This window comes from Vollenhovia emeryi, unplaced genomic scaffold (genome assembly GCF_000949405.1).
Source record: "Vollenhovia emeryi isolate VEMERY1.0 unplaced genomic scaffold, V.emery_V1.0 DF939122.1, whole genome shotgun sequence".
NCBI classification, from domain to species: domain Eukaryota; kingdom Metazoa; phylum Arthropoda; class Insecta; order Hymenoptera; family Formicidae; genus Vollenhovia; species Vollenhovia emeryi.
This window is the reverse complement of record NW_011967244.1, coordinates 3,031,094-3,057,139: the sequence shown is the minus strand read 5'-3', so window position 1 is coordinate 3,057,139 and position 26,046 is coordinate 3,031,094. Positions and strand designations below refer to the sequence as shown.

The following is a 26,046-nucleotide window of genomic DNA, read 5'->3' as shown; positions in this document are numbered from 1 at the left end:
CCATTCTGGGTCTTCAGAGATACGGCAGGGGTTACATCGCACGGAAAAAGGCAGAGGCAATGAGGAGGGAGAGAGCGGCAGTGAAGATCCAGGCGCGTGTCAAGGGCTGGCTGCAGAGGCGATGGTACTTGCAGGTGAAACGGACGATTCTTGGTCTGCAGACGCGCGGCAAGGGCAACATGGCTCGCGCCAGTACACTCTCGGTGGGTTGTCTCTTTTTTTAGAGAGGCGGCGATCGAATAAAAACCGACGATTTCTAGTCGGATTTGAACTCGGGTCTTCGGCTCACTAGAGCAGCGCTTTACTTTCTGCGCCACGATCGCTACAGAAGCTTAAATTATACATTTTATATGCAAAGCACTGAGTAGATCGACCGATCACGCTTTGTTCGCGTGATCCATAATATTTGGGATGTAGACGGACATGCTCCGGTAACGTGCGTGCGAAGTCGGGGTAACCGTCGTAATGTACGCGGAGTCAGTTGTTGGTCGGCCGCCGGAAAGACGAGTTTGTAAGCCAAATAAAGTTACCGATTATCTTAATCTAAATTGCGTGAGTCATCATTTCCGTCCCATTCTCGCGAATCCATAGAATTGACGCTATACATATAGAAACGTACGAATTTTTTTTTTAGGCGAAAGGCAGCCAACTCATGAAGAACGTTCAAAACGAGATGATAGATTTGATGTGCGAGCTAGAAAGCCTGAAATCCGCTGTCGACGCTGAGAATAAGAAATTAAACTGAGTGGTGCAAGACAAAGAGAGGGAGTTGAAAAAGATGGAGGAAACTCTACAGCGGGAGAAGGACGAGAAGATGGATATATTGCACGATAAAGAAAGAAGTGCTCTGCAGAAGGACGCGGAGAATAGGAAGCTGCAGGAGGAGATTGAAAGATTACGGAAAGAACTCTCGATAGCAACCGAGAAATTGAAGAGCAACCAGCGCGGTGCTGAGGAGAATCTAAAGTATCGACTCGAGCAGGAGAAAGATCTGTTCCTGCTGGAGCAGGACCAGGACCAGGATGTCGTGTGCAATAAAGGTATTAATAATAATAATTAATAATCTTCTAATGCTATCAAAGACGAATGCGAGGAACGCTTTTCTTATGTAAATGCCGGTGAGTGCGTGGTCTTGAGATGTTAACATAATCATCATCTCATTGAATTGTCCGAATAATTTGTAAGACAGTAAGATCTTCGGTAGATCAAATGAAGAAATAGAAATCCTGGCTGAGGTATTTAAATTAATTTAAAATATGAAATATTTAGACATTGAACACTCTGTCACGGTTCTTAGTCCTTTATTTCTTCAAACTTATGTTTATCACATTTGAGCCATGTGAATTTTATGAAGAAATAGAAGCTAAGTTAAAAATACAAGTTTTGATGAAACTTAACGAGAATTACATACAAACTGTTCAGTCAGTTCGATCACGCATACCATCATTCATTGTCGCCTGCATATTGTGTCGAGTACGGTTTCCTGAAAATTTCGAGGAATACAAGAATTAATGGAAAAATTTCAACTACTTGCAGTACCCAACGCGGTGGAATACGCGAATGGCTGCGTCGCTCTTTCCGGGACTCATGGAGACGGAAGTAACATGCCTATCATTCGCAAAAAGGAGAGGGATTACGAAGAAATGTTCGAATTCAGGAAGGAGGATATCAACGTCATCATACGCCACATGGTCATCGGTGTCGCCTCTCGTATCGATCAACCTGTTGACAATTATTCATCAATTCTAAACACTTTCTAACTTGTAAAATTCATTCCGCGAGGGATACAATTAAAATTTCTATTATTCGACTTTCGTTATATCTTTCTACTGCCAGTATATGCATACGACCTAGTTTATCCGATATTTCTGCTTTTTTTTTAGAGCTGAAGCCCCAAATAGCGGTGACGCTATTACCAGGCTTACCGGCCTACATTCTCTTCATGTGCACCAGACATGCCGATTGCATCAACGATGACGAGAAGGCACAGTCGCTGTTGATCGAGTACCTGAATGCCGTTGAACACGTGCTGAAGAAACGCGACGACTTCGACTCCAGAGTGCTTTGGCTCAGCAACACCCTGCGTTTGTTGCACAACATGAAACAATACTCCGGCGACAAGATCGAGAACACGCCCAGGCAGAACGAGCAGCGCTTGAGGAACTTCGACCTGAGCGAATTTCATATTGTACTGAGTAACACGGCTCTCTGGATCTTCAACGATCTCATCACGAATCTCAAGGAGAGGATTCGAGCCCTCACAGTACCAGCCTTGCTGGAGCACGAGGCGATATCCGGTCCGACCGACAAGGCCGGGCGACCCAGGTCGTCGTTTATGGGCGGCGAGCCGGATTCCACGCAGCAGAAGCTGCGCAAGGTGTTCAGTGCGCTTCTGGGCGAGCTGACATCGGTGCACACGACGCTACAGTATCATGGCGTGGATCACGAGGTTGTGGTGCACCTGTTTAAGCAATTGTTTTACTTCATATGCGCCAGCGCACTGAACAACCTACTGCTGAGGAGCGAACTCTGCCGATGGAGCAAGGGTATACAGATAAGGTAAGAAATCGCGGTGTTAATACTCGATTTTGTTGTTACTTACTAACAATATATCCGTACAATTATTTTATAGAAAATATAAAAGAGAAACGATAGAAAAACTTTTACCTCCTTCTTCAATTTCTAATCTTCATTTCTAAATCAGGGCTCGATCTTTATTTATTTGTGTAATAACATTGAATATTTAAACTTTGTAGAAATTATACAGTGTTCCGTCTGCTATTTAAGGTATAACATTACCCATTTGGAGCAGTGGGGCAGGCACCGACGGCTAGAAACCGCGTTAGAAGCGCTGCAGCCCATCATACAGGCGTTGCAGCTTCTGGAAGCACGGAAAACGGACGAGGACGTTAATTATGTCTGCAAGATGAGTTATAAACTGACGGCCAATCAAATAGTGAAAATTCTAAATCTGTACACGCCCGTCTACGATTACGAGAGTCGAATTCCGGTTTCGTTTATCAAGAAAGTACAAGACAAGCTGAAGGAGCGCGGCGAGAACAACGAACAAGTAAGTACCTTCCAGTCGATTAGGAATCAATTCTTCGACAAAATGAGCGTCTCAAAGACACTCTTAAGATTTGCTTTATAACAACGTTCTTTTTCTTCTACTTTCAGCTGCTAATGGCTCTAGAGTATTCCTATCCCGTAAGATTCTCATTCAATCCGTCAGATATTCGACTTGAAGATATCAAGGTACCGGAGGTGCTTCAATTACCCATGCTCAAGAAGGTGTAACGCAGACCAGGCACGATCCTGGTCAAGATCCCCGCTCCACTGTACTGTACTGTGTGTCTTTAGTTGAGAACGTTGTACGCGAATAACCGAAACACGCTTAGTCCATTTGTTCGTACAGGAAGTTTGTGATACCGGTAATCCGGCTACGTTTAGACGTAGACGTATCGAGAGCGGCCCATCGATATCACGTTTTATATATTTCTTTTTTACTCGGGTAATTTGTAGATTTTACGATATGTCGTATTCCTAATCGCTAATTCGAAGTCAATTTCCGTTGCGTAGGTAGACGATTAGGTCTCGGTAAGCGAGAGAAAGAGCGATATTTTCGATTATTGTTACTGTATAGCGTTGTACGTCGAGTTGTGAAGGAGGCACGAGTACGAAGCTCCTACAAGGATTTTTTTAATTTATAACTCTTTTATTACTACATATTATTTATGTTAAAGATGATTAATAGTCTCAGAGACACAGATCTCGTGTGAATCCGTTCTTCCTTCAAGTGCGTTAATGAAAATTACATTATTGTATATTATTGACACAGTTGTCAGTCTTTCCAATTCTAACGTAGACAGCAAAAACACTTCTAATAAATTTAGCTTGTAAAATTTGTATTAAATCATATTGTATTTTTTCAAGCTTCAAATTTTTTAATTTCAAATTTTGAATTTCTTACAGTTCATTATTTCTAAGATTAATAAACTGGATCGAGAATAAGGAGTAAAAAATATGACTTTAGTTGCTAGTACATTATATTCTTTTATTAAATGTTTCTTGTTGTATACTCGTGTGTTTAAATATTTATATGATGTAAATTCATTGAAGTATATTGGAGGAAAATTTTTTGTTACATAATCCTGGCTAAAATATCACATAGATTTATACATACAAGACGTTAAATATATAAATTAGCAGTAAAATGTTTTAAAATAAGATATAATAGCAAATTCCTATAATACGTTGATCTTTAAAAACGTTCTATATTTTGTTGACATTTATTTCTTCTGAAAAAAGCTAGTAATGCTTTTAGATCCCGCCGCTGCTCTCTGTTTAGCCAATTCCTTTTTACCAGGAGCAGCGCTTTTCTGTAAAAAAATAAAAAATAGATAGTTGAATTAAATTCGTTTCAAAAACATGTGCACTGTTTTGAAAATTCTTTATAGACTTCATGAATATTTCTTCCATATCTGTGATCTTAAAGAAACAAATCAAATACAATCTTGCAACATTACTATAGTATGAAACAGCAGTAAATTTTTTAACAGATAAAAATTACTGATGTTATATTCATTTGTGATTATACATTGATATTTATATAATTTATTGCAATGATTACAATTACTATTTTTTATTAATAATTGACCTTTTCAAGTTTACTCAAGTCTTTTGCCTGCTTCTTTACATTCAAAGCTGGGCTCTCTTCCACGGAATCTCTTTTAAGTTTTTTCTCTTCGGCTTCACTTTGAGGACTAGTCAGCTTGCGCTTTTTACTCTCCATTTCGTCGGGTATATTTAAATGCTGTGCCAGCTTCTTTGAGAGATCTTCAGCAAGGTACTCTGACACAACACCATGTGCATACTTTAAGTATTCTATAAGAAAATTTTCGATAAGTGCTTTGTCAATAAATTGATCTTGCTTGTAGATGGCGGCCTACAAAAATTGGTTTAAGATCTCATTAGATCTCGCTTCAACTGTAAGATATCGAGAAATGTTCAAATGTTCGATCTTATCCAACGTTTTCGTTACGTATACAGTATCATAATCGCGATATTACATCATTTTTCTTACCTGCTTCCGTACCAATTTCACATTTGGTACTCTTGACATAAGTCGCACTCGTAGCACCTTGGGACACGTGAACTCCTTTCTCCTTTAACACATGCGCCACCTTCTCCACCTTCTTTCGCAACCAATTTAATGACTTCTCCTCATTGAACTTGAACGCTTGGAGCGACTCGTCCCCCTTACGATCGGCGACCAGCGACAGGTTCAAGTTTTCACATTGCACGAGACGAGACGTCTCTGGGAAGTCTTCGTCCCAGAGACACTGTTCCACAGGTTGCGCTAATTGCGACTGTAAAAAAAAGGACATTTGTTTTCCAAGGACTGCATCTCAAAACTGTCCGCAGAGGTGAAAGGTGAGATTCTACAATTACCTTTCTCAAGTACGGTAAAGCTAAGAAGATCGGATCGATCGGCGTCGACAGGTACAACTTGCCGTCGGATTTGACATTATTATCGATGAACCATGATCTCCTCTTTTCGTCGAAGATTAAAACCTCCCGCACCGTGAGATTTCCAGGGCTGAAGACGAATACAGCAGATTTATCGGAGGCCGGATGTCTGAGCTTGACGATCTCCGGTTGACACCCGTTGGCGCCGTCCAGAGTATCCTCTGAAATAGATTTTTACGGGTATGCAATTTGGAGGTCGTTCCTCGCGAGGAGTGCACAGCGATCGATCGACGCGGGGATCGGCCGACGGTGGAAAGGAGACCGTGGGAATTGTCAGTCACGGCGAACGGCAGTAAATTATCCTCGCGCTCACCCTTCATGAGGAACACCCACGTGCTAGCCGATGGATGACAGCTCGCCACCTGGACTAGCTTCTGCGGCAAACTCTTGGCGCGCGGCATTTTCCAGCGTGCCGTCGCGGGTTATCGTACCAGCTGGACGCCAGAAGTGTCAGAACGCTCGACCATTCGCGCGCTCACATATTGACGCGACATGAAAGTCCGCCATTTTCAGCTTGGTAAAAAGAGGGACCTTTAAACTCTCTTCAGGGCTGCGTTCGGAAACATCGTCCGAGTGCCCTAGCGTTATCATTAATAAATTAAAGTAAAGCTCGGTTTCACCAACGTCGCTTAACTTTACGCTTAGTTTAATTCGTTCTCTGTCTCTTTCCAACTGTTACTCTAGAAAGAGACATGAATTAAACTAAGGTCGGTATTCATATTCAAGACCGTCTTAAAGCCTCCGCTACAATGATTCTGTCTACAATGGTCGTAGTCGTAAGAATAATCGACTGCGATTGGTCAATTCTTATGCGTCTGACTGAATTGACCAATCGCAGTCGATTATTCTTACGACTACGACCATTGTAGACAGAATCATTGTAGCGGAGGCTTTAGGCTGGGTCTACATAGGATGTAGTAAGTCGTGTCGGAAGAAAATGACCAATCGCAGTTCATTATTCTTCGACCGTAAGGAGAATAATGAACTGTGATTGGTCAATTTCTTCCGACACGACTTACTACATTCTATGTAGACCCAGCCTTACGATCGAAGAATAATGAACTGTGAGGCTGGGTCTACATAGGATGTAGTAAGTCGTGTCGGAAGAAATTGACCAATCACAGTCTATTATTCTCCTTACGATCGAAGAATAATGAACTGTGATTGGTCAATTTCTTCCGACACGACTTACGACGTCCAATGTAGACCCAGCCTGATTGATCAATTTCTTCCGACACGACTTACGACATACAATGTAAACCCAGCCTTAAGCCTCCGCTACAATGATTCTCGGTTCTGTCTACAATGGTCGTAGTCGTAAGAATAATCGACTGCGATTGGTCAATTCTTATGCGTCTGACTGAATTGACCAATCGCAGTCGATTATTCTTACGACTACGATCATTGTAGACAGAACCGAGAATCATTGTAGCGGAGGCTTTCGTCTCGTCTACATAGAAGTCGTAAAGTCGTAGTCGTAAGAATAGTCGACTATGATTGGTCAATTCTTATGTGTCTGACGAAATTGACCAATCGCAGTCGATTATTCTGCGACATTTTCAGTCAGACGCATAAGAATTGACCAATCGCAGTCGATTATTCTTACGACTACGACCATTGTAGACAGAACCGAGAATCATTGTAGCGGAGGCTTTAATATTGAGGCTTTGAAGCTTTGTAGCTCCTAAACTACTGCTTTTAAGAGGTTATGCCCATTTACACTGTTTATCAGGAAAGTGTGGGCAATAACATATTTTAATTTCGGTGAAATCTAACTGCAAGCCATTTTTCATATAAAATATGCGGAGTCCTTTAATACCGGCCTTAAATTTGGGATTGGGAACGCAACTAGAAAAGAACGTGTTGCACATCTTTTATTCGATTGAGCATTGCTCGATCGTGTTGCTGACGTAGACGCAAAGTGCCGTGGAGTGCCGGTTGTAAACTGCAGTTAACCTAAATGAGCGTTCGTGTAGTAATAGTTAATACGCAATTTTTTCACTGTGAGTGAGAAATAAGGGACAATTGTGCAATCGTTCCTTATGATCTTTCCCAAATTTCTCAGCGACAATGGGTAAGTGTCGGCACTTTGAAAATTGTATGCTCAAACTTGTCGACTATCGTGCGGAAAAAATTTGACACGCGAGCTCCTCCGCGGAGCAGGCGAGCCCTGGAATTATTATTTTTGCGAGGCGCCGTCAGCAGTCGAGTGATACTCAGCCTCGTCACGACCTTACAGTTCTTTTCCCATGTCTCTCGACGAATCCATCTAACGTGATACGTTTATGTTGCAGCTGTTAGCAGCGGAGTGTCATTCGTGCTTTCGTCAATACTGATGGTGTTGCTGTTCTCCGGCATGCAGATGTACAAAGTCTGGCTGAGCTCGTCGCAGCTGGGAACGATTCTAGGAGGATGGGTCGGATCCCTGCTGTTCATTTGTACGCTGACCGCAGTGGGAAACCTCGAGAGTACCTTATTTGGAAAGTCATTTCAACAGAAATTACTTCCAGAAGGTATGCGTACAAGTAGCATCGCTGGAGGAATCTCTCGAAGGTCAAACCGATCAGATTTGCATAATTTTAATACCGACACACGCAATCAGTGATTTCACTAATGTTCTCCACTCTTTATTTCTCGCAGTCGATTTGGCTTTTGAGAGGTCCGCCCATCACGATCAAGTTTTACTCGGTGTAAAGCGAATTATTTAAGCGGATCGTACACGAAGACAAGTAATGTTGAAGCGGCATGTGCAAGCAAACTAATATAATAACGTTCGTTTTGTTACAGTGGTCTTCTCGTTGACTCTAAGTCTAATCGCTTCTGCCCTGATCCATCGCGTGTCCACCACGACGTGTTTGATATTCTCTTTGGTTGCGTTGTATTATATGAACAGAATTTCTCAAGAAACGTATGGCGTGTCAGTACAGACTACAGTGTTGCAATCCAAGAAACGCAAGTGAACAGGCACGAGGATGTTTGCGTTTCATATCTTTTTACTATCATGTGTATCATAGTATCATATGTTCCATGCAAAGCTTCCAATTTGTAATACAATGCCAATTGTAAATTGTTGGATGTTACTTTCTCCGAGGTAAAGCGTGGTTTGGGATTTCTACTAAACTTTAATCGTGAGTCACGCCGCTGTCGACTTGCATTCGTGCGTACATGCATAAATGTGAAAGAATTTACCCTTTTGTGATATGATGGGAAAAGGATCAAGAAAGGAAACTAATGAAGTAAGTTCGGCGTAACTATAAATGTTTTATGATCGTATATCATGATATTTACATCGCGAAATTTAATTAAATAACATGTGAAAAATAGGAAAATATTTTTTTATTGCGGTTATAAACGTTTATATTCGGGGTTTTTGTTTTTCCGGTTTCCTGTGCTTCTCTGCCTCCTCCTTGTCGCTGAAATACTCGTACGCCTCGTCAGAATCCTCCATCTGAACTGAAGCGTTCGACTGATTGCTCGTTACTTGTTTCGGCTCACTATTGTTGCTGCGTTCCGGCATTACTTGTTTGTAAATTGCCATCGCCTGTGAAGAACGCAGAGAAACACTTGGATGATACCATCGGCACAATTTTAATGGATAATCGTGAAACAGTGCGAGCGACAAACCTGCGCTACGAACGTCGAAACGTCTCCTACGTTACTTGGCAATATCAATGTATTGTTAACTTTTGCTAACTTGTCGAACGCATTGACGTATTGTTCCGCTACGCTGAGCGCCGCCGCGTTCTTCGCATCCGTCGCGCCAAGGACATTTGCAACCACCTGTAATCCCTTGGCTCGTGCCTCCGCCACTGCCACTACCGCCGCGGCTTCTCCAGTAGCTTTATTTATCAGTTCCTGCCTTACTGCTTCTACGGTACGATAATCAACTTTGTCATTACAAAACCTGATTTTCTCCCTAGTCGTGCGTTCGCATGTGCGATAATTAAAATTGCTCTTTCGGATAAATTACAAGAAGCAGCGTAGCTGCCTGAAATTCACTGATTAGAAGTTACACTCGACGCGTAGAATGAACCGAGAGTTAAGCGCGACGTGCGAGCACAAGCTCTGAAGCAAGAGAGAAACGCAGTAGGATTTCTCTCTCTCTCTCTCTCGCTATCTTTTAACAGTTAACAAGACGGTCCTATATTGAAGAGAGACAGATATATCCTATTGTGTTTCTTTCTCGCTTCAGAGCGTGTGCTGGCACATCGCGCGCAACGCTCAGTCCATTCTATATGTCGATGGTTATACCGAATACGAATAGTAGCAGCACCTGAGGCTAAAATTCGCGCGAGTCGCTTGCCCTCAGCCACATTTATCTCGGCCTCTTTAACACCCTCAGACTCCAATATAGCGGCACGTTTCTTTCGTTCGGCCTCGACCTGCATCTGCATCGCTTCCTGCACCCTCGACGGCAACTTTATATCCCCTAGCGTACAAATACAAGTACTTGGGTAGAAATTGTTCTGGCATCGATCACGCGCAGCGTACGACACTTGCTATCATACATTACTACTTTCGTAACTTACTTATCTCGTACCGCAGGCACGTTATGCCCCACGCGCTACTGGCCTTATTGATACTCTCGACAATGGAGACATTCAATTCTTCCCTTTCCCTAAATACTTTGTCTAAAGATATCTTTCCTAACTCGGATCTCATGGTGGTTTGGGCTACTTGGATTACGGCAAACTCGGCGTCCTCAACGCCGTAGGACGCTAGATAAGGATCGGTTACTCTCAAATACAGTACCCCATCGATGCTCAGAGTCACGTTGTCTGAAAGAAAATTGGAAAGCGATCAGATTACCGTGCGTCACGCGCATACGCAATACTCGGAAAGCTTGCATCAGACTGTGATACCCACCTGACGTAACTGCGCTCTGTTGCGGCACATCTATCGCCATCTCCTTCAAAACTTGCACGTACTTGACTTTGTCGATGATGGGAAGCAAAATGTTCAGACCTGGGTCTAAAATTTTATGGAACTTTCCCATTCGTTCTACGATCCATGCCTAAGCAAAACGCTTTCTTATAGGCTAGCGACTGACAAGCTTTAATTTTGTTTCGCGTAGTCTTACTTCGAACAATCTAACGGGTACGCAAAGTCGAATTGTGAGGGAGATTCGTTCGCCAGTTATACATACGAATAAATCTGCAATAACTTGGCGTACGTGACTAACGTGCCGTACATTAAACGTGGTGACGAACCTGTTGTTGCGGAACGAACATTATGATAGTGTTTATCGGGGTTAGCGGTTTGTACCGCGAATTCTGGACCGCCGTGCTGAACGCTTTACTCGCTACGCCCGCAAACGTGTGATCCTGCAACGTAAAACGCTCCGTGAGACTTTCCGCGGATTCAAAATCCCAGGTCGGAGTCGGAGCCGCAGGGGAAATTTCACCTTGACGAGTCCCAAGTTCCTGGCCAGTATCACGGCAGTGCCGGTTACCGCGCGTTTGTACATCTTTTTATCACACTGGCTACGAGAATGTACGAGGAATACGGATGTAGACTGACAGAGTACGCCTCTTCGTAGGTTAGACGGCAGGAATAATGCAATACTCTTTGGAAGACGACCCGGCGTCGTCTAGCATGGAGCAGCCGACACGACAGAAACGAAACTCAGAGACGCGCCTGTGCTTTAATAGCGCGTTCGAAAATACACCTGGCTGTCGCCAGTATACTTTCTCGTGCACGGCATAGCATGGCCGATATTCATAGTCGAAATTCTTATTTCAAAACCATCTCAAGTGTTGTCTGCAGCCTGAGGCCCGATTCTCGAAATCATTCGAAGAAGAAACGTATACGAACATTCTGCTCTGACAGAAAAGTTGAAAGTCGATTGGTTAAAGCTATGCGAATAGCCAATCAACTTGCAAATTTTCTGTAAGAGCAGAATTTTCGTATATGTTTCTCCTTCGAATAAATTCAAGAATCGAGCCCCTGGGCTGCTTTCGCGAGAAGATCAAAATGATCCGGATTAAAATGACCCTGTGCTATGATTGGTCAAATCTGAAATTTCGTAGCATCACATTGACATTTTATTCAATGAAATTCCAAATTTGATCAATCATAGCACAGGGTCATTTTAATCCGGATCATTTCGATCTTCTCGCGAAAGCAGTTCTCGTCTACATAGAAGTCGTAAAGTCGTAGTCGTAAGAATAGTCGACTATGATTGGTCAATTCTTATGTGTCTGACTGAATTGACCAATCGCAGTCGATTATTCTTAAGCCCGTATCAGACTACGGATTGGGATTGGGATTAGATTGAAATTTAACCAATCACAGTAAAGTTTACTAATCTCAAGTTCAATAACTTTTACTCCAGATATATGGTCAAATTTCAATCCAATCTCAATCTCAATCCGTAGTCTGATACGGGCTTTACGACTGCGACTCGCATTGTAGACCCCGCATTAAGCCTCCGCTACAATGATTCTCGGTTCTGTCTACAATGGTCGTAGTCGTAAGAATAATCGACTGCGATTGGTCAATTCCGTCAGACATATAAAAATTGACTAATCATAGTCGATTATTCTTACGATTACAACTCTGCGACTCGCATTGAGGATGTAGTAAGTCGTGTCGGAAGAAATTGACCAATCGCTGTTCATTATTTTCCTTACGGACACGATTTATTATATTCTATGTAGACCCAGCCTAAACCCCACAGTACTTTAAAGCGGGGAGCACACACTTTTGCATAAGTGCATAAACATATGCATAACGAATTTGATTGGTCCATTTCCTTATGCATTTGCTTATGGACCAATCAAATTCGTTATGCATATGCTTATGCACTTATGCAAAAGTGTGTGCTACCCGCTTTATAATCGATCTAAAGCCCGCTGCAGACGATGCTATTTTTCCTGCTGGATTGCTTGCAATTTAGTAAATTACTATCATTGCACCACTCAGCATTCAGGATTCCTAGTAATTTACTAAATTGCAAGCAATCCAGCAGGAAAAATAGCATCGTCTGCAGCGGGCTTAAATGTATACTGGCGTGCTCCTGGGTTTGTTCTTTTTAGTTAGACTGTAGCATTGGGTAACTCAGCTGTAAAGAACAGACCTATTGACGCGCGTGCGCGAGAATTGTCAGTGCTGAACGTGGAATGAGGAGTCCCCTCTCTGCCACTAGACGTCACTAACGCACGATAAGGGTATCTTCTTGATTACCTTGTACTCGCAAAATTTTTGTGCATTGCAATAAAGCATTATTATTATCGTCGGTGTCGAAACTTCAGGTTACATCGATACACTATGCGTGATAGTGGCGTGTGCAGTGATGAGGGAGCCGCCCCGTTCCACGTTCTGGCGGCACTGGCACTGTCCCTTGTAACAACATAGGGGAAAGGGGAGGGAAAATTTTAACGCGTAGGAAATATTCCACTTGCGACGGGCGCCATCTTTGAAGCCGTCCGAGAAGTCCCCGACGCCAGATGCCCTATTTAATGGCACCGCACGTTCTCTCTTAACAGCATTTTCAATAAGAACACTGTGATCGTAACGAGATGTGGTTTTTGAGTGTGTGAAAAGTGTGATTTCGCCGTGTGACAAGCGAGAGACCGACGTTGTGGAGACAAGCGACGGATCGTCTCGCAGGTGAGTACACGGTTCCTGTGCTGCGTGTCTCGCGCGCACGTACAGAAATTGCACGTCCGCGAAAACGGCCCCGGTCCCCTTGTCCGCGAGATACACGGCGCATCGCGCACGCATCGACGCGCGCTCATACGCGTACGCGCGTCGATGACGACGCGCCGCGCCGCGCCGCGCTAATAAATACGCGGCGGCGTCGGGCGCGGACAGTTGACAGTCTTGAGGGAAATCGGAAACTTATGTAAGATGCGCGCGGTGCTAGGAGCCGCGCCGTGGCGCATTTCCGCCGTCGCGATACGCCGCCGGTTACCATATTGCACACGGCTGACGTTCCGCGAGCGGTGCGCGTCGGCTTTCCAACGTGTCAGTCTCCCGGGGAGCGCGACGTCGGGGTCGGGAGACGGACACCCCGGATGCGGCGCGGGAAGGAGGCGAGGAGGAAAGAGAATCCTCGATCGGAACGAGAGCGCGACGGAACGTGTCGCGGGCGGGCATCGGCGGTTTAGGTTCCGTTATAGAAGCCCCGGCTTGTCTCTCGCGTTACGAATAAAATTATTTGTCGAATTCAGCCGCGTCTTTCTAGATCCTGAGGCTAAATATGTTATACATTCTCTATCTGCACCCATGTATTATATTTATCCCATTTATATGTTTTATTTGTACATATAGTTTAGCCCTTTGCGGGACATGCATAGATATACGTATGTAAAAGAGGCGGAGACGCCGCAGGGGGGTGGGGGGAGACGTAGCGATTTTGATGACGCGACTTCGTAAAGAGCCGGGGACCGTTTCACTTGGCGAGGAAGTACGCTCGTACACGATCGGCGTTTCTGCGTGAGCCCCGCAGGGCCGGGGCCGCCGTGGATGCGCGAGCGGCGGAGAAAGTCCCAGGGGCGCGCGTTACTCTCGGCGTACCACGGGCTCCGCGTCGTCGCGAGAGACGGAAGCCGAGATTCTCGGTTCTAATTTCGGGGGCGCGGATTAGGCGAATCTTTCGTAACGACAGGAGGTGCGAGGACGGTTGCGCGCGAAAACTTGACCGACCAGCGTTCGTCAGTTTCTTTAATTTGCGGGAAAGGGAGAGGGAGAGGGCGAGGAAGCGTCCGAGGATACCTCGTCTTTTTGTCCTTTAGTAAGCAGCTGCGTGTTCGACCTGCTGAGAATAAGGGAGGAACCGGCGTTCGCCTTTTAACCGGCGAAACGGACACGATAAATTTTCTGTAGCGGCAGAGAGAGAGAGAGAGAGAGAGAGAGAGAGAGAGAGAGAGAGAGAGAGAGAGAGAGAGAGAGAGAGAGAGAGGCCCGAAGGGCGGATCTAAAGAAATAATCATGTTACACTAGGGGGTCAACTCTGTATCTTACACTATAGTGAAAATGCTAAAAGTGAGTAGCTCTGTCTCTCTTTCTAACTGTCCCCTTAGAGATAAAATCGCTCACCTTTAGTATTTTCACTGTATTGTAAGATACAGAATTGATCCCGGGATATAAACTGAATTTCACGGCAAAGTAAGAAATCAAAGTGGAAAAAGTTACCAGAGAAAGTAAAAAATAGAAACAAATATGAAATTGCAGGAATGAAACTCGAGTGATAAACCAACCGAAACAGTCCAAAGTTGAAAGAACATAGGCTGACCTTACTCAAGTACCTAGAAGTCAAAAAAGATTACCAGAATCGGACTTTTCGACAAGTTTAAAATGATTGGTTAAAAACGACGAAATTCGAGATAGGTCTAATTTGGGTTTCCGACTCGGCGCCTTGTCCGAAAGAATTTTCCGCATCCGCCGCTGGCCTGCAGACGGCCTGAGCGCCATTTACTCCGTTTTTCTTATCGGGCGACGGGCGCAGAAGTCTCGTTCTCGTTTCTGTAATGTCGAAATCCGAGCCGACGAGATCGTATCGGTTTATTCGAACTCGATTCTTTCCTTTTCTCCTTTTTACTTCACGGTTCGCGGGATCGACGAACTTAGGATCTCACGACGCAAGTGATCGAAATTATTTTTTTTTCCCCCGCAATTTGCAGCAGCGGCGGCGACGACGACGAAGAAGGGCCGTCACGCCGGTTTTCGTCCCCGAGGGATTTCGCATTTCCCTCCGCCGCTCCGGCTCTCCTCGCAGCCCGTGTTTCGATTAATGCGCTGGGGCCGACGGTGTGCATACGTTCGATTATGTATACGAAGTAACCCAACGGATCTAGCGCGGAGCGTACCGCGCGCGTGTATGTGCACTACGTGGAATGGTCGGAGGGCGCTTGACGGAGCTAATCGATGTTAACTGGTCGAGGAATTGACCGTTCCTCTCGCTCTCGCGCGACGTGGAGAACCACGCGAGGCGGATAGATCGGACCGGAGCAGATAAACGGACTTGCGGGAGTCCGAGGACCGTACGAGAGAGTCGGGGAGAAAGAGAGGGAGAGAGAGAGAGAGAGAGAGAAAAAAAAAGATATTTATTCGATTACGGACGCCCGGGAGCGCGGCGGCGGCGGCGGCGGCGGCGGCGCGTTGCAAAAATAATTCGGTCTCTTCCTCTTTGCCGCGACTGTGGCGGACAGGCTAGGTCGAGCGCGTGGCGCGCATGCGCGCCCGAGAGAGGTTAGGTGACGCGGTCGCCGAACGCGTTCCACCACAACGAAGGGCGAGCCGTCGTCGGTCGCCCGGAGGTATAATGCCCAGGAGAAATGTTAAATTTATCTTATCTGCCGTCCGTTCATCGCCGGACTCACTCGCGGCACCGCGATTATCTCTGCGCGATTACTTCGGAAAAACCGACGAAACTTCCGACGACCCCACCGGACGCTATTTCGCATAGCGAGCGTCTCGCACTCGAGCTTTGGGCCCTTGGTATTTTTCGAGTTCGACCGTGTCAACGATCTCCATTTGAGGGGATGCTGGAGCGATTCTGCACTTTTGCACCTTTTGCACTTAAAACTGTCTGTTTCGAGGAAACATTTGTGTAATATACAAATTAAATGGCTCACGTGTACAGATCGAAAGTAGCTTGTTATTCTGGCTAAATTAAAGAACAATGCATCACTGAAACTAAGCTTGTAAGTCTAATAAAAAAAAAAGTGAGCAATACACACATACTACATGTACTGTATGTGTGTTGCTCACTATTATTTTTTATTAGACTTACAACCTTAGTTTCAGTGATGCCATATTGTTCTTCAATTTAGCCGGAATAGCAAACTGCTTTCGATCTGTACACGTAAGCCATTTAATTTGTATATTACACAAATGTTTCCGTGAACTGACAGTTTCTACGTTAGAAAGGTGCAAAGGTGCAGAATTACACCAGCATCCCCTTAAGGGATCACGTTGTGTGTAGGATCTGTGTCGACATAGATACGTCAGCGATTCTTATGCCAGGCTAACGAAACGAGGAGTATTTGTTTGATTTTAGGCGTGTCGTTGACGCACGAGCGATTCTGTTCTTTTATTTTATATGAAACGATTAGAAATTAGACAATAAAATGCATAAGGCTCTAATGTGAAAACACAAATACGAAGTAATGAAGGAATAAGAGCCAAGACAGGATGTTAGGGTTTAAATAATTTTAATGTTAAGTCTATTGCGAAAAATAATACCTCAGCCGGGGTTTGAATCAAATTTTCTAAGCGCGTTGGTTGTGGCTACAAGCTGGAAAATTTCTAGATACCCGAGAACTTTTCTATCCTGCAACCAATTAACATGCTTGACAAATTTATCGTACGACTAATGCAATATCAGCTTTATACATACTTCATAGGTTTGCCCCTCGGTTTAACCAAAATACATTCTATCATACATGTCTTGCTGATACAATTAAAGCATTTTTCTCAGTGTAGCACTTTCGACAGTTGTATCTGGCAATGCAGTCACATTTTGCGCTAATCGCGGTTGAAATACGGAGACTAGTAAAAGTTGGCAAGAAACAAAATACCGTGGTGCACCGCCGCATAATTGTCTTTGCAATTACAGGTGTCTCTTTTTGGATTTCACTGCTTCGAGAGAGACTCAGGTGTGTACGTGTATGAGAAGCAATGGCGTATTTACGATCGCGTGCTGAGACGTCGCAATTCCGGATCGCGAATAAAAGGAATACCCGGTTTATTCCTGCCACGTTAAAATGTTTGCGCGATCATTTTGTACTGTCTCATTTATACGACTCTAATTGAGCCGCTTTGGAGCCCCGACAGTTTCCTCACCTGCTAATTACTGCTATTTCAAAGTTCGGACGAATTTCTTCTGGTCCGGTCATTTAGTAGGGGATTCGGTTGTTTACACTAGAGTCCTAAATAATAAGAGAAGCGCAATCGGCGTCTCGCTTGCTGATTGGTTGACCGCCATGTTGAGCCCGTAGTGAATCCTATGTGCAAACTAATAGCGAATTCGATTGTTTGCACTATAGTGCGCACTAAGGCCTGTTTATAGTCAATTTTTATAAATTAAAAATAGTATACCGTAAATCGTGTACCGTTGGCTTTAGTGTGCACTCAGCGCACGCTAGTGCGAGCAACCGAATTCGCCATTAGAGTGAGTCATCCGCTTATCACTCGCGAAGGTATTAGAAAACGATAGGAGAGAAAATTGCGGGTTGCGAAGCAGGACGCGTCGCATGACAATCGTAATTTTCTCGCAATTGGAGGCGCGCAAAGGGTCGTGGCATTTTTTTTTCTTTTAAACAACAATGCGGGACCGCGCTGGAAATAGACGGAGCGGGATTCTGAGGCACGCGGAAGAATAGGATGGAGAAACGACATTGGACTGCGCTCGCTTTCACTAAAATCGCTTTCGCAAATCGGAAAACTCGTGCGTACACTGCCTGTACGTTACGCGCGAAGAGGAAAATGTCGCGGGCGTTTAATCCCGCTGCCACGTCGCTCCGAAAATCGTCTCGCAGCGGGGACGAGTCTCGGCTTTCGTCCGCGCGTCTCGAATTCGCGTTATCCTTAATTTCGCGCGGGGAAAGTCCCGGCTGTGCACCGCGGCGAAGCGTTTGAAACCGGCTTGCGTGTTCGAAGGGCCTTTGAAATTGACGTCGTCTCGCGGATGTGAACGACGTTTTTATCGTGCACCGCGATCGCCGACGTCGCGGAATTGCAGCAATGCTATCGCAGACCTGTCGCATACTGGAGGAGGATACAAAGAATTTAACAGTTTTGTGCGTGACAGCTTCTTTATTGTTAATCCGACATACCGTTACGTCCGTGGAATTTACAATTGTAAACGTTACAGCTGAATTAAAGCGGGATGCTTTTAACAAGATACAGATCTTCCGCGATTTTTAATTTATCGCTGGCTATTAATATCTAAATCTCTATTATTTTTGCGCGATAATAACAGCTGACGTTGTACTGGCGCTTTTTGCTGATTCTTCTGTGCAACAAGTTGACATTTGCTTTTATTACAATGTGCTATACTTGTATCTAACGCGAGCCAGACGGTATTATCGACACCTATAAGGGAGGCATAAATAACAGGAAGACTAATAGATCTGCAATTAATAGACGTTTGTTATTAATATAATCGGGAGGACAAAAAAACCGAAATAAGATTAAAATTAGACACGGGAGAAAACAAGGCCTACAGTGTCGCAACCAAGAATGGTGCGCGTTTTCTTTCAGCGACTTCCGGCACGCATCCGGAAATCTTACGGTTGAATCACCGCTCGGGGACCTGAGGTTGCTCGAGGAATCGTCAGCTCACGGAGTCGCGCGACACGAAGGTTGCAACCGCTACCTTTCACAGTGACTTTCGGAACGCGCGAAAATCGCGAGGATGACCGTGTGACTTTCGCGAACAGCTCGCTGACAGGGAGACAACCGGAAGGAAAAGAAAAGAAATAGATAATATCGTGATCCTCATCGGTGTATTCTCGCGATTTTTCTGCGCGCGTTGCTTTACCCCGCCCTGACACTCGGGGGTCGAGCGCATATCGGACACTCGCGCGTTTTTCTCTTTTTTTTCCCGCGGAATACTGGAATACGCACCGATCTCTGCGAGTTCCGAACATAATTTTCTGCGCGAGCGGGTTTCAGCGCGCGTACCGCGACGAGATATACTACACGGGAGTTTCGTAATAAATATATGCCCGGGATAAAATAGAGTTGGGGGAGAGAAAGAGACAGAAAGAGCGCGAGTAAGCAAGAGAGCGAGAGAGAGAGAGAGAGAGGGGGGGGGGAGCCGACCTTGCCCCGCAACCGGCTGCCCGCCCGCTTGTTGCCAAGCTAACGCTGCGTGCATATAGCGGGGCGGACGCAAACCGGTGCGACATGCACGCGCGCGCGTGCATGCGCCATGTAGACGTGTGCGGGTATCTAGGGATGCTGACGATGCATCGTGCGTGTGTGTGTGTGTCGCGCGCGTCCCGGGATACTCTTCGGCAGGTATCGATATTTCGTCCGTCGATGCCATTAGCGTTCGAAAGGCGCTGCCGAAGAAGTGTTCATAGGGTTTTATCCGTCGTGGGGCGAATTTTTTCCGAGCGACATGTCGACCGGTCGACAGGCTAGGGGAGTCTAGAATTTTTTGATATTTTTTTATCTTCCAGTCAATTAGCGCGCTTGGAAAATTTGTCAAACAGGGACGCTCGACGTTCGATTTACTTTTGTGGCGCATATCGATTCTTGTCTGTTAATTAGATGGCAGTTTTCACAATCGCCAGAAGCGATACGGATGTCGCGAAGTAATGATAACATTAACGTCGAGCGTAAATATCCCTAGATACAACAAACGCGGGATAGAATCTCGCGATGCTTCTTTACTTATACTCGTATAAAATAGAATGTTGCTAGGCGTAGAGAGCGCATTGTAAATAGATCAGGCTTAATACTTGCAAACAGCATCTTCTCTTTTTCGCTCGTGAAAATCGACGACGAGTTCAAGCTGTTATCTCTACGTATCACCGATACCTCGTTAAAAAATCGCCTTTCTTCATTCATCCGCATTGATTCTGAGAATTCTGAAATTGCAGATATCAATTGAAGATACTGATATAAAAGCTGATAGCAGTACAGTGATGAACAGAATGGTTGCGACACTTTTTTTTTAGTAAGTTTAGAAACGTGCATTTAGATTCAGGTTTACGTTCCAAAGCATTTTCTCTGAAGAAAATTTTACTTGAGAAACAGATTGGAAACGCTAAAATGATTTTGGAATGGCCATCGACTAAAATATTCGTCGGAGAAGATTTTGGAACGTAATCTAAAAAAAGGTGTCGCAGCCATTCTGTCCATCACGCTCGTGTGTCTTTAAGGGAGCTGAGGTCTCTTTGCATTACGCGACGTAATGCAAAATCGCCAGGAAATAGCGCTCCCTTTTTCAACGATGAAGCGGAATGCAAACCGATTTCCCGTGCAATTTTCACGTAACTTGGACGTGCTCCGAACGGAATGCCCGCGCTGCTGCGTCGGGCATTCCTTTTCTCGTTTCGCGACGAGATAATTTCTTTCTCGTCGCGCTCGGACGGGATCTAATTTCGTCCGTGCCTATTGAACGGTAATTAAGATTACTGGATTACTCGCGCCGGCATCGCATCGGCGTTACAGCACTTTTGCCGATGTCACCGCATTACCAAGCACTTCCTAATACGTCTTAATGTGTATGCGCATATATACAGGATGGGCTAAAAGTCACTACTCGTTGAATAGCGAACTAACCTTGGGCTCTCACCAAGGTTTGTCGTTTAACTTTGATCTTAGTTTAAATCACATCTTTTGTCTCTTTCTAAGGGGACAGTTAGGAAGAGACAAAGGATGAATTAAACCAAGGGCCAGTTTCACAAACGTTGGGTATTATTTTGTTTGGACATTATTTTTGTTTGATTGGATGGCGGTGCATTAATTCATACTTAATTCACTGTCAAATAAGAGTAGAAGGTTCTCTCTAAAAATCAATCAGTGAATTATTATTGAAAACAGTGAATAGTCACTGTTTAACACTGATTTACTGTTTTCAGTGATAATCTACTGATTGCTCTGGAAAAAAAAGACAGCAACCCATTTTGGGGCCCACAATTAGTAATCGAATTATTTAGATTGTTCGTAACTCTGGGAAAATTTTTGTTTAATTTCAGTTAGTGCCTTAAGTGAAAATTATCTCTGCGTTACTGAATATCGACAGGACTAATTGAGAGAACTGATTAGCATTACTTTCAAATCTTGGATATAGATAGAATAGTTAATTGCGCTTTCTAGTTACGCGGGGTAAAATTCGTAAAAGATTAGAGTTATGAGCAATCCGAGGGGGAAACCGCTGAGGGCATTGTGGTGTATAGATTTGCGGCATTACTGGGCATTACTAGGGCATTTTTTGGGTATTACGTCTTGCTGGGGCATTATAAAGATAAAATAAGATAAAATAAGATACAATAAGATAAAATAAGATAAAACAAGATAAATGAAATAAAAGAAGATAATAAGATAAAGTAATGCCCAGTGGGCATTGGTGTATGTACAAGATTTTGGTCAGCGGTTTCCCCCTCGGAACAATCCAAATAATTCAATTACTAATTGTTGGCCTCAAAATGGATTGCTAACTGCCTTCTTTTTCCCAGAGTGACTTTTAGGGCCAGTTTCACAAACGTCGGTTAACTGCTAACCGAAGGTTAACTGATCCTCTGTCTCTTCTTAGAGAACAAGATAGAAAAAGATAGGGCGTTGACTGAACTCTGGTTAACAGTTAACCAACGTTTGTGAAACTGGCCCTTAGAGAGTGAAAGATGGTCTTATCTTGTCGTTGGTGCAATTTCAATAAGTTGAGATAGTGACTTTTGACCCACCCTGTAGTTTTATATATACATATATATATATATGTATATATACACGGGGATATGAGTATAGTCGGCGTGATGATTCTGGCGTGTCATTTCGGAGCGCTCGAAAATAAAAATAAACCCGTTACGTAACGCACGAAGACAGCCGTTAAAGCGTCGTTTATTACGTTCACCGTCGCTGCAGCAGGACACATGCGATCGCGCCGACGAGCAATTTATTAGCGACGGTATCAGTGCAGAATGCACACGGCCCATCGCGATGAAAATCGATTTTCTTACGCCGCTATTTATCTCGATAACGCATTCACGCCGATTAGACAGTGTATCGACACCGGCCCAGCGCCGGCTATTTTCTCTCATTCGATAATACACTCCGGCGGAGCAGAAGATGTCAATCGATTCGGTCGCTAAATATTTGTCATTATTATGTCACGCGTGTCTCGTCGATAACAGCCGGCCCGTGTGTTTCTTTTATTCCCCATTTTATTCTTATCTCTCGCGTTTTGCATTAAACATCGCGCTTGCGTTTAAAATAGAACTTCTGTCAAACGGATACACCCGGGGATCGTAAATAATCTTAACCGCGTGAACTTGGGCACATATCGCAAGAACACGTATTCGGCTCGTGTTTCGCATCCATTTGCTCGTCAGTTGCTCTGCAACAATTGAGGGGAAAATCGGTGACCAAAATCTTGTATGTACACCAATGCCCACTAATGTCCAGTGGGCATTACTTTATCTTGTTATCTTATTTTATCTTCATTTATCTGATTTTATCTTAATTTATCTTAATTTATCTTATTTTATCTTTATAATGCCCCAGCAAGTCCTAATGCCCAAAAAATGCCCAGTGATGCCGCAAATCTGTACACCACAATGCCTTCAGCGGTTTCCGCCTCGGCAACAATTTAATAACGATTAATTATACTATTATAAAGTTCTTATAATTATAATAATAATATAACAAAGATGCGCATCGATTGATCTTCAGCTAGAAATTCAGGACAATCTCTCCGCGTCGTTTTCCACGGGTAGAAAAAACGTATCGCGAGCGTTTTAGCTTTCGTTATCGGTTGAAGAGCACACAGGTTGAGGTTCTCGTCGACACCGAGCGTCTCTTATTGATCGTCCACGGTGTGCCCGCGGAAGTTGGCTCGAAAACTTTGTTTCGCAAATGAAATCCGTCTCTGGGTAGACGCGACGGGCGCAAATGTGATCGTGAAATTTTTCTCCCCCGCGACCGTTCTCATAGATTGCTCGCGTTAGCTCAGGATTGCACGTCATCAACGTCCCTAAACCCTGTAATCTATGACCTTCCTAATTACTATCTCTCGGCTTAATTATCGTCCTGAGTTCTTGCCGTCGTTTCCGTTTCATCGACTATCGCGGGTTTAATGGTATACGAGAGGACGATTCGATTACTGAATTATTAGGGAGGTCAATGTACATCCGTGTTTTTACGATTTACGTAACGTACATGCACGGCCGTGTAAAAATATTTGCGGTTTCCTCCCCTCGATTAAAATTGATTAATTGTGCTCCTTTCAAGAGGACGACATGTTTGTCGAATTTTTAAGCGGGAGCAGATGGCACGACCAAATTCCTTTACTGAAAAATCCAAAGGGACGTGACGTATCGCGGCAACCGAGGGGTAAACCGCCGAGGGCATTGTGGTGTACAGATTTGCGGCATTACTGGGCATTACTGGGCATTCTTTGGGTATTAGTTTGGACACTAGACTTTGCTGGAGCATTATAAAGATAAAATAAGATAATAAGATAATGTAATGCCCACTGGGCATTAGTGGGCATTGGTGTACACGATTTTGGTCAGCGGTTTACCCTTCGGCGGCAACTTTCCAACTCGAAATCTGTACCGCTCTGCCTATTATTCTCAAATGCAGAAAAATACGAACTGTGTTTTTTAAACAAACTTTCATCTCGCCAGAAGAAAAAAACAGCATTGCGATACTTCACTTGGTAGCCGAGACGATTCGGCCGCCAATCGATGCGTTACGATTAATCGCGTCACGTTTGACAGAACATCCTAATCGCTTTACAGCGCGCGGTGTATTTTTGCACCGCTGGCTGACAGTTTTACTCGACAAATGTGATATCTCATTTGCGATTGGGCGGAGAGGAGGAGGGGGAGAGCGAGGGGAGGGCGGTGCTATTATTCGCGACAATTCGATACAGACACGTCACATTGTTCGCTGATCCGATAAAATCGCTGCGTCTGATCACGAGCGCGCTGCACCCACCGACGACCTTCCCCGCGTAACGTAATCGAATTAGCATGGCTACAATTAGCGTCATCGCGCGAATTAACTGCCGCACGCGAACCGTGCGTTGCGCCGCGCGGGAATTTATCTCGCTTCTCGTGTGCAAATCACGTTTATCCGCTTTTAATTCCGGACGAGCGATCCTCCGCGGTGGGGCTTTAACGCGCGGCCCCGCGTTACGTTTTCGGGGGCGAAAAAGTTGCGCCGGAATTTGAAATTCTCTCCCCCCCCTCTCTCTCTCTCTCTCTCTCTCTCTCTCTCTCTCTCTCTCTCTCTCTCAATATTATTATTATTTGTTTTATTACTAAGTAATAGCGAATTCGGTTGGTTGCACTAGCGTACTGAGTGCACACTAAGTCCACTCTTGCAATATTTCTTATCCAGAATATGAAGTTCTACAATACTATAAAATTCTTGATCAATCAAGAGTCTGCTAAAAAACTATTGAATTTTTTATAGGGTATACGTTTTTCTTCACCTCGCAAAACAGTCTTCGAGCTGCAAAACCAATTCAATTACTACCTCTGCTTGTGATACCGGACTCTTTTACTCTCAAAGGATCTGTGCAATGGTTTTCTCTTACGTTTCTTTCCCCTCGGTGATACTCCCCTTTTTTGCAACATTTTATAACAAGTATTACATATATTTTGGGGAACCCAATCACTTTCTTCATTTGCAATTTCTAAGTCAACACATCCTTTGTAACGTTTCTTAATTTTTGCAGTTATAATCCTTCGATTCTTTGGAATCTTATATTTGCTATAAATGTAGCAAAAAGCGTTTGCACCTTTGCTACATTTGTGGATATGATGTTGATGCTTTCATGTCTTGAGCTATATACATAGTGTGTAAGTGTTAAAGCGTAGAAGAATAAAGACGAGGCAACATAGATGAAGGATAAAGCATTGTCAAACTCTGAGCCAACCAGAGTTTTCGAAGAGGTGGGATATATGATCAAATTTGCGAACTTCATCGCGAGCGTAAGATTTCGCAGGTCAGGAGGCACGAAAGTTTCGTTGTTAAACGCCGGCGATCTTGACGTTTAAACAGTCTTTTTTTTTTGCGGACGCGCCCGCAGCGTAAATGCGGAGAAAAGGGAGAGGAAGAGAGCCGCGATTTCCGTCGCGTTTGCGATTCGCGTATATAGTTCCACGTACTTCGCACGCGAGGAGAAGCACGAGCGGACGTGACGAAACGACGAAGACGCCGAAGCCGCGTTGTGTTGCGTATCCGTGCCGGAGTCCTGCATGCATTTTCGTGCGCGATAACGCGCGCGATCCGCCGATAACGCCCGACGCTCTAAGAATAATTATGAACCGAGTTTTATGCAACATATAAAGAGGCTAATGAGTTCTCTCGAGCTGATAATAACTCCTTCGTGTCCCGATAAAAAAGACTTTGCCAACTCGCCGTGCGTTACCGTTTGCCCTACTAGTCTCTCTCTCTCTCTCTCTCTCTCTCTCTCTCTCGCGCTCGCTTCTCTTTTCTCTCTCTACTGGAGGAAAGACGGTATCAATTTTCCTCGTGTTCTTCTCTTATCGGCACGCGTCCTTCGACACCGGAGGGAGTGAACTTTTATTACGGCGGCCTCATTCGGCATACAGCTCGTTATTTTAATCCGCCTTTAATAGGCGGCGAGGCTTTCCCTCCGCGAACGAGACCGCGAACTTCCTTGCAAAGTCGAGACCTCTCGCGGGCCGCCGGTGTCGCGCAAAAATGTGTGCCACGCAACTGATATTGTATCCGTCCGAGGGATCCGCGGCGTGTATGTGAAGCTAGCGTCTCATTTCGTGGAAACTCATTAACTATTGAGAGTTCTGGCTTCTTTTAGAATAGTTCTAGAGTTCCTGATACATTAAACACATAGTTCTGGCCGTT

The 26,046-nt window shown here is 44.5% G+C and overlaps 5 protein-coding genes across 8 annotated transcripts in view; 3 read left to right on the top strand and 2 right to left on the bottom strand.

Annotated features, from left to right (window-relative positions):
* Nucleotides 1-4,038, top strand: part of LOC105570106 (unconventional myosin-Vb-like) — a 6,441-nt gene extending 2,403 nt beyond the window's left edge. The window contains 8 exon segments of the mRNA XM_012027071.1: nucleotides 5-203; nucleotides 482-511; nucleotides 635-1,027; nucleotides 1,064-1,118; nucleotides 1,537-1,698; nucleotides 1,884-2,559; nucleotides 2,788-3,070; nucleotides 3,178-4,038. Of these exon segments, the coding sequence (XP_011882461.1) occupies nucleotides 5-203; nucleotides 482-511; nucleotides 635-1,027; nucleotides 1,064-1,118; nucleotides 1,537-1,698; nucleotides 1,884-2,559; nucleotides 2,788-3,070; nucleotides 3,178-3,297 (1,918 nt within the window). The 3' untranslated portion in view covers nucleotides 3,298-4,038.
* Nucleotides 4,036-6,062, bottom strand: LOC105569988 (ribonuclease H2 subunit B). Its single transcript, XM_012026886.1, has 5 exons — nucleotides 5,843-6,062; nucleotides 5,452-5,690; nucleotides 5,084-5,369; nucleotides 4,658-4,884; nucleotides 4,036-4,379 (listed from the first exon to the last, which is right to left on the bottom strand). The coding sequence occupies exons 1-5, from the start codon at nucleotides 5,928-5,930 to the stop codon at nucleotides 4,290-4,292; spliced, it is 930 nt and encodes a 309-aa protein (XP_011882276.1). The 5' UTR covers nucleotides 5,931-6,062; the 3' UTR covers nucleotides 4,036-4,289.
* Nucleotides 6,063-7,421: 1,359 nt separating this feature from the next.
* Nucleotides 7,422-8,599, top strand: LOC105569986 (protein KRTCAP2 homolog). The gene is made up of 3 exons (XM_012026884.1): nucleotides 7,422-7,603; nucleotides 7,824-8,042; nucleotides 8,317-8,599. The coding sequence occupies exons 1-3, from the start codon at nucleotides 7,600-7,602 to the stop codon at nucleotides 8,487-8,489; spliced, it is 396 nt and encodes a 131-aa protein (XP_011882274.1). The 5' UTR covers nucleotides 7,422-7,599; the 3' UTR covers nucleotides 8,490-8,599.
* Nucleotides 8,600-8,777: 178 nt separating this feature from the next.
* On the bottom strand, nucleotides 8,778-11,253 carry LOC105569985 (stomatin-like protein 2, mitochondrial). Its single transcript, XM_012026883.1, has 7 exons — nucleotides 10,934-11,253; nucleotides 10,740-10,853; nucleotides 10,396-10,543; nucleotides 10,059-10,307; nucleotides 9,803-9,958; nucleotides 9,154-9,398; nucleotides 8,778-9,070 (listed from the first exon to the last, which is right to left on the bottom strand). The coding sequence occupies exons 1-7, from the start codon at nucleotides 10,994-10,996 to the stop codon at nucleotides 8,885-8,887; spliced, it is 1,161 nt and encodes a 386-aa protein (XP_011882273.1). The 5' UTR covers nucleotides 10,997-11,253; the 3' UTR covers nucleotides 8,778-8,884.
* Nucleotides 11,254-12,709: 1,456 nt separating this feature from the next.
* The window catches only part of LOC105569984 (trinucleotide repeat-containing gene 6C protein), a 33,834-nt gene continuing 20,497 nt past the window's right edge, over nucleotides 12,710-26,046 (top strand). For 2 of the 4 annotated variants that reach the window (XM_012026881.1, XM_012026880.1), the window contains exon 1: nucleotides 12,710-13,140. The gene's annotated coding sequence lies outside the window, so the exon portion shown is untranslated. The remainder of the gene's footprint in view (nucleotides 13,141-26,046) is intronic. The other 2 variants (XM_012026877.1, XM_012026882.1) reach the window with 2 other exon arrangements.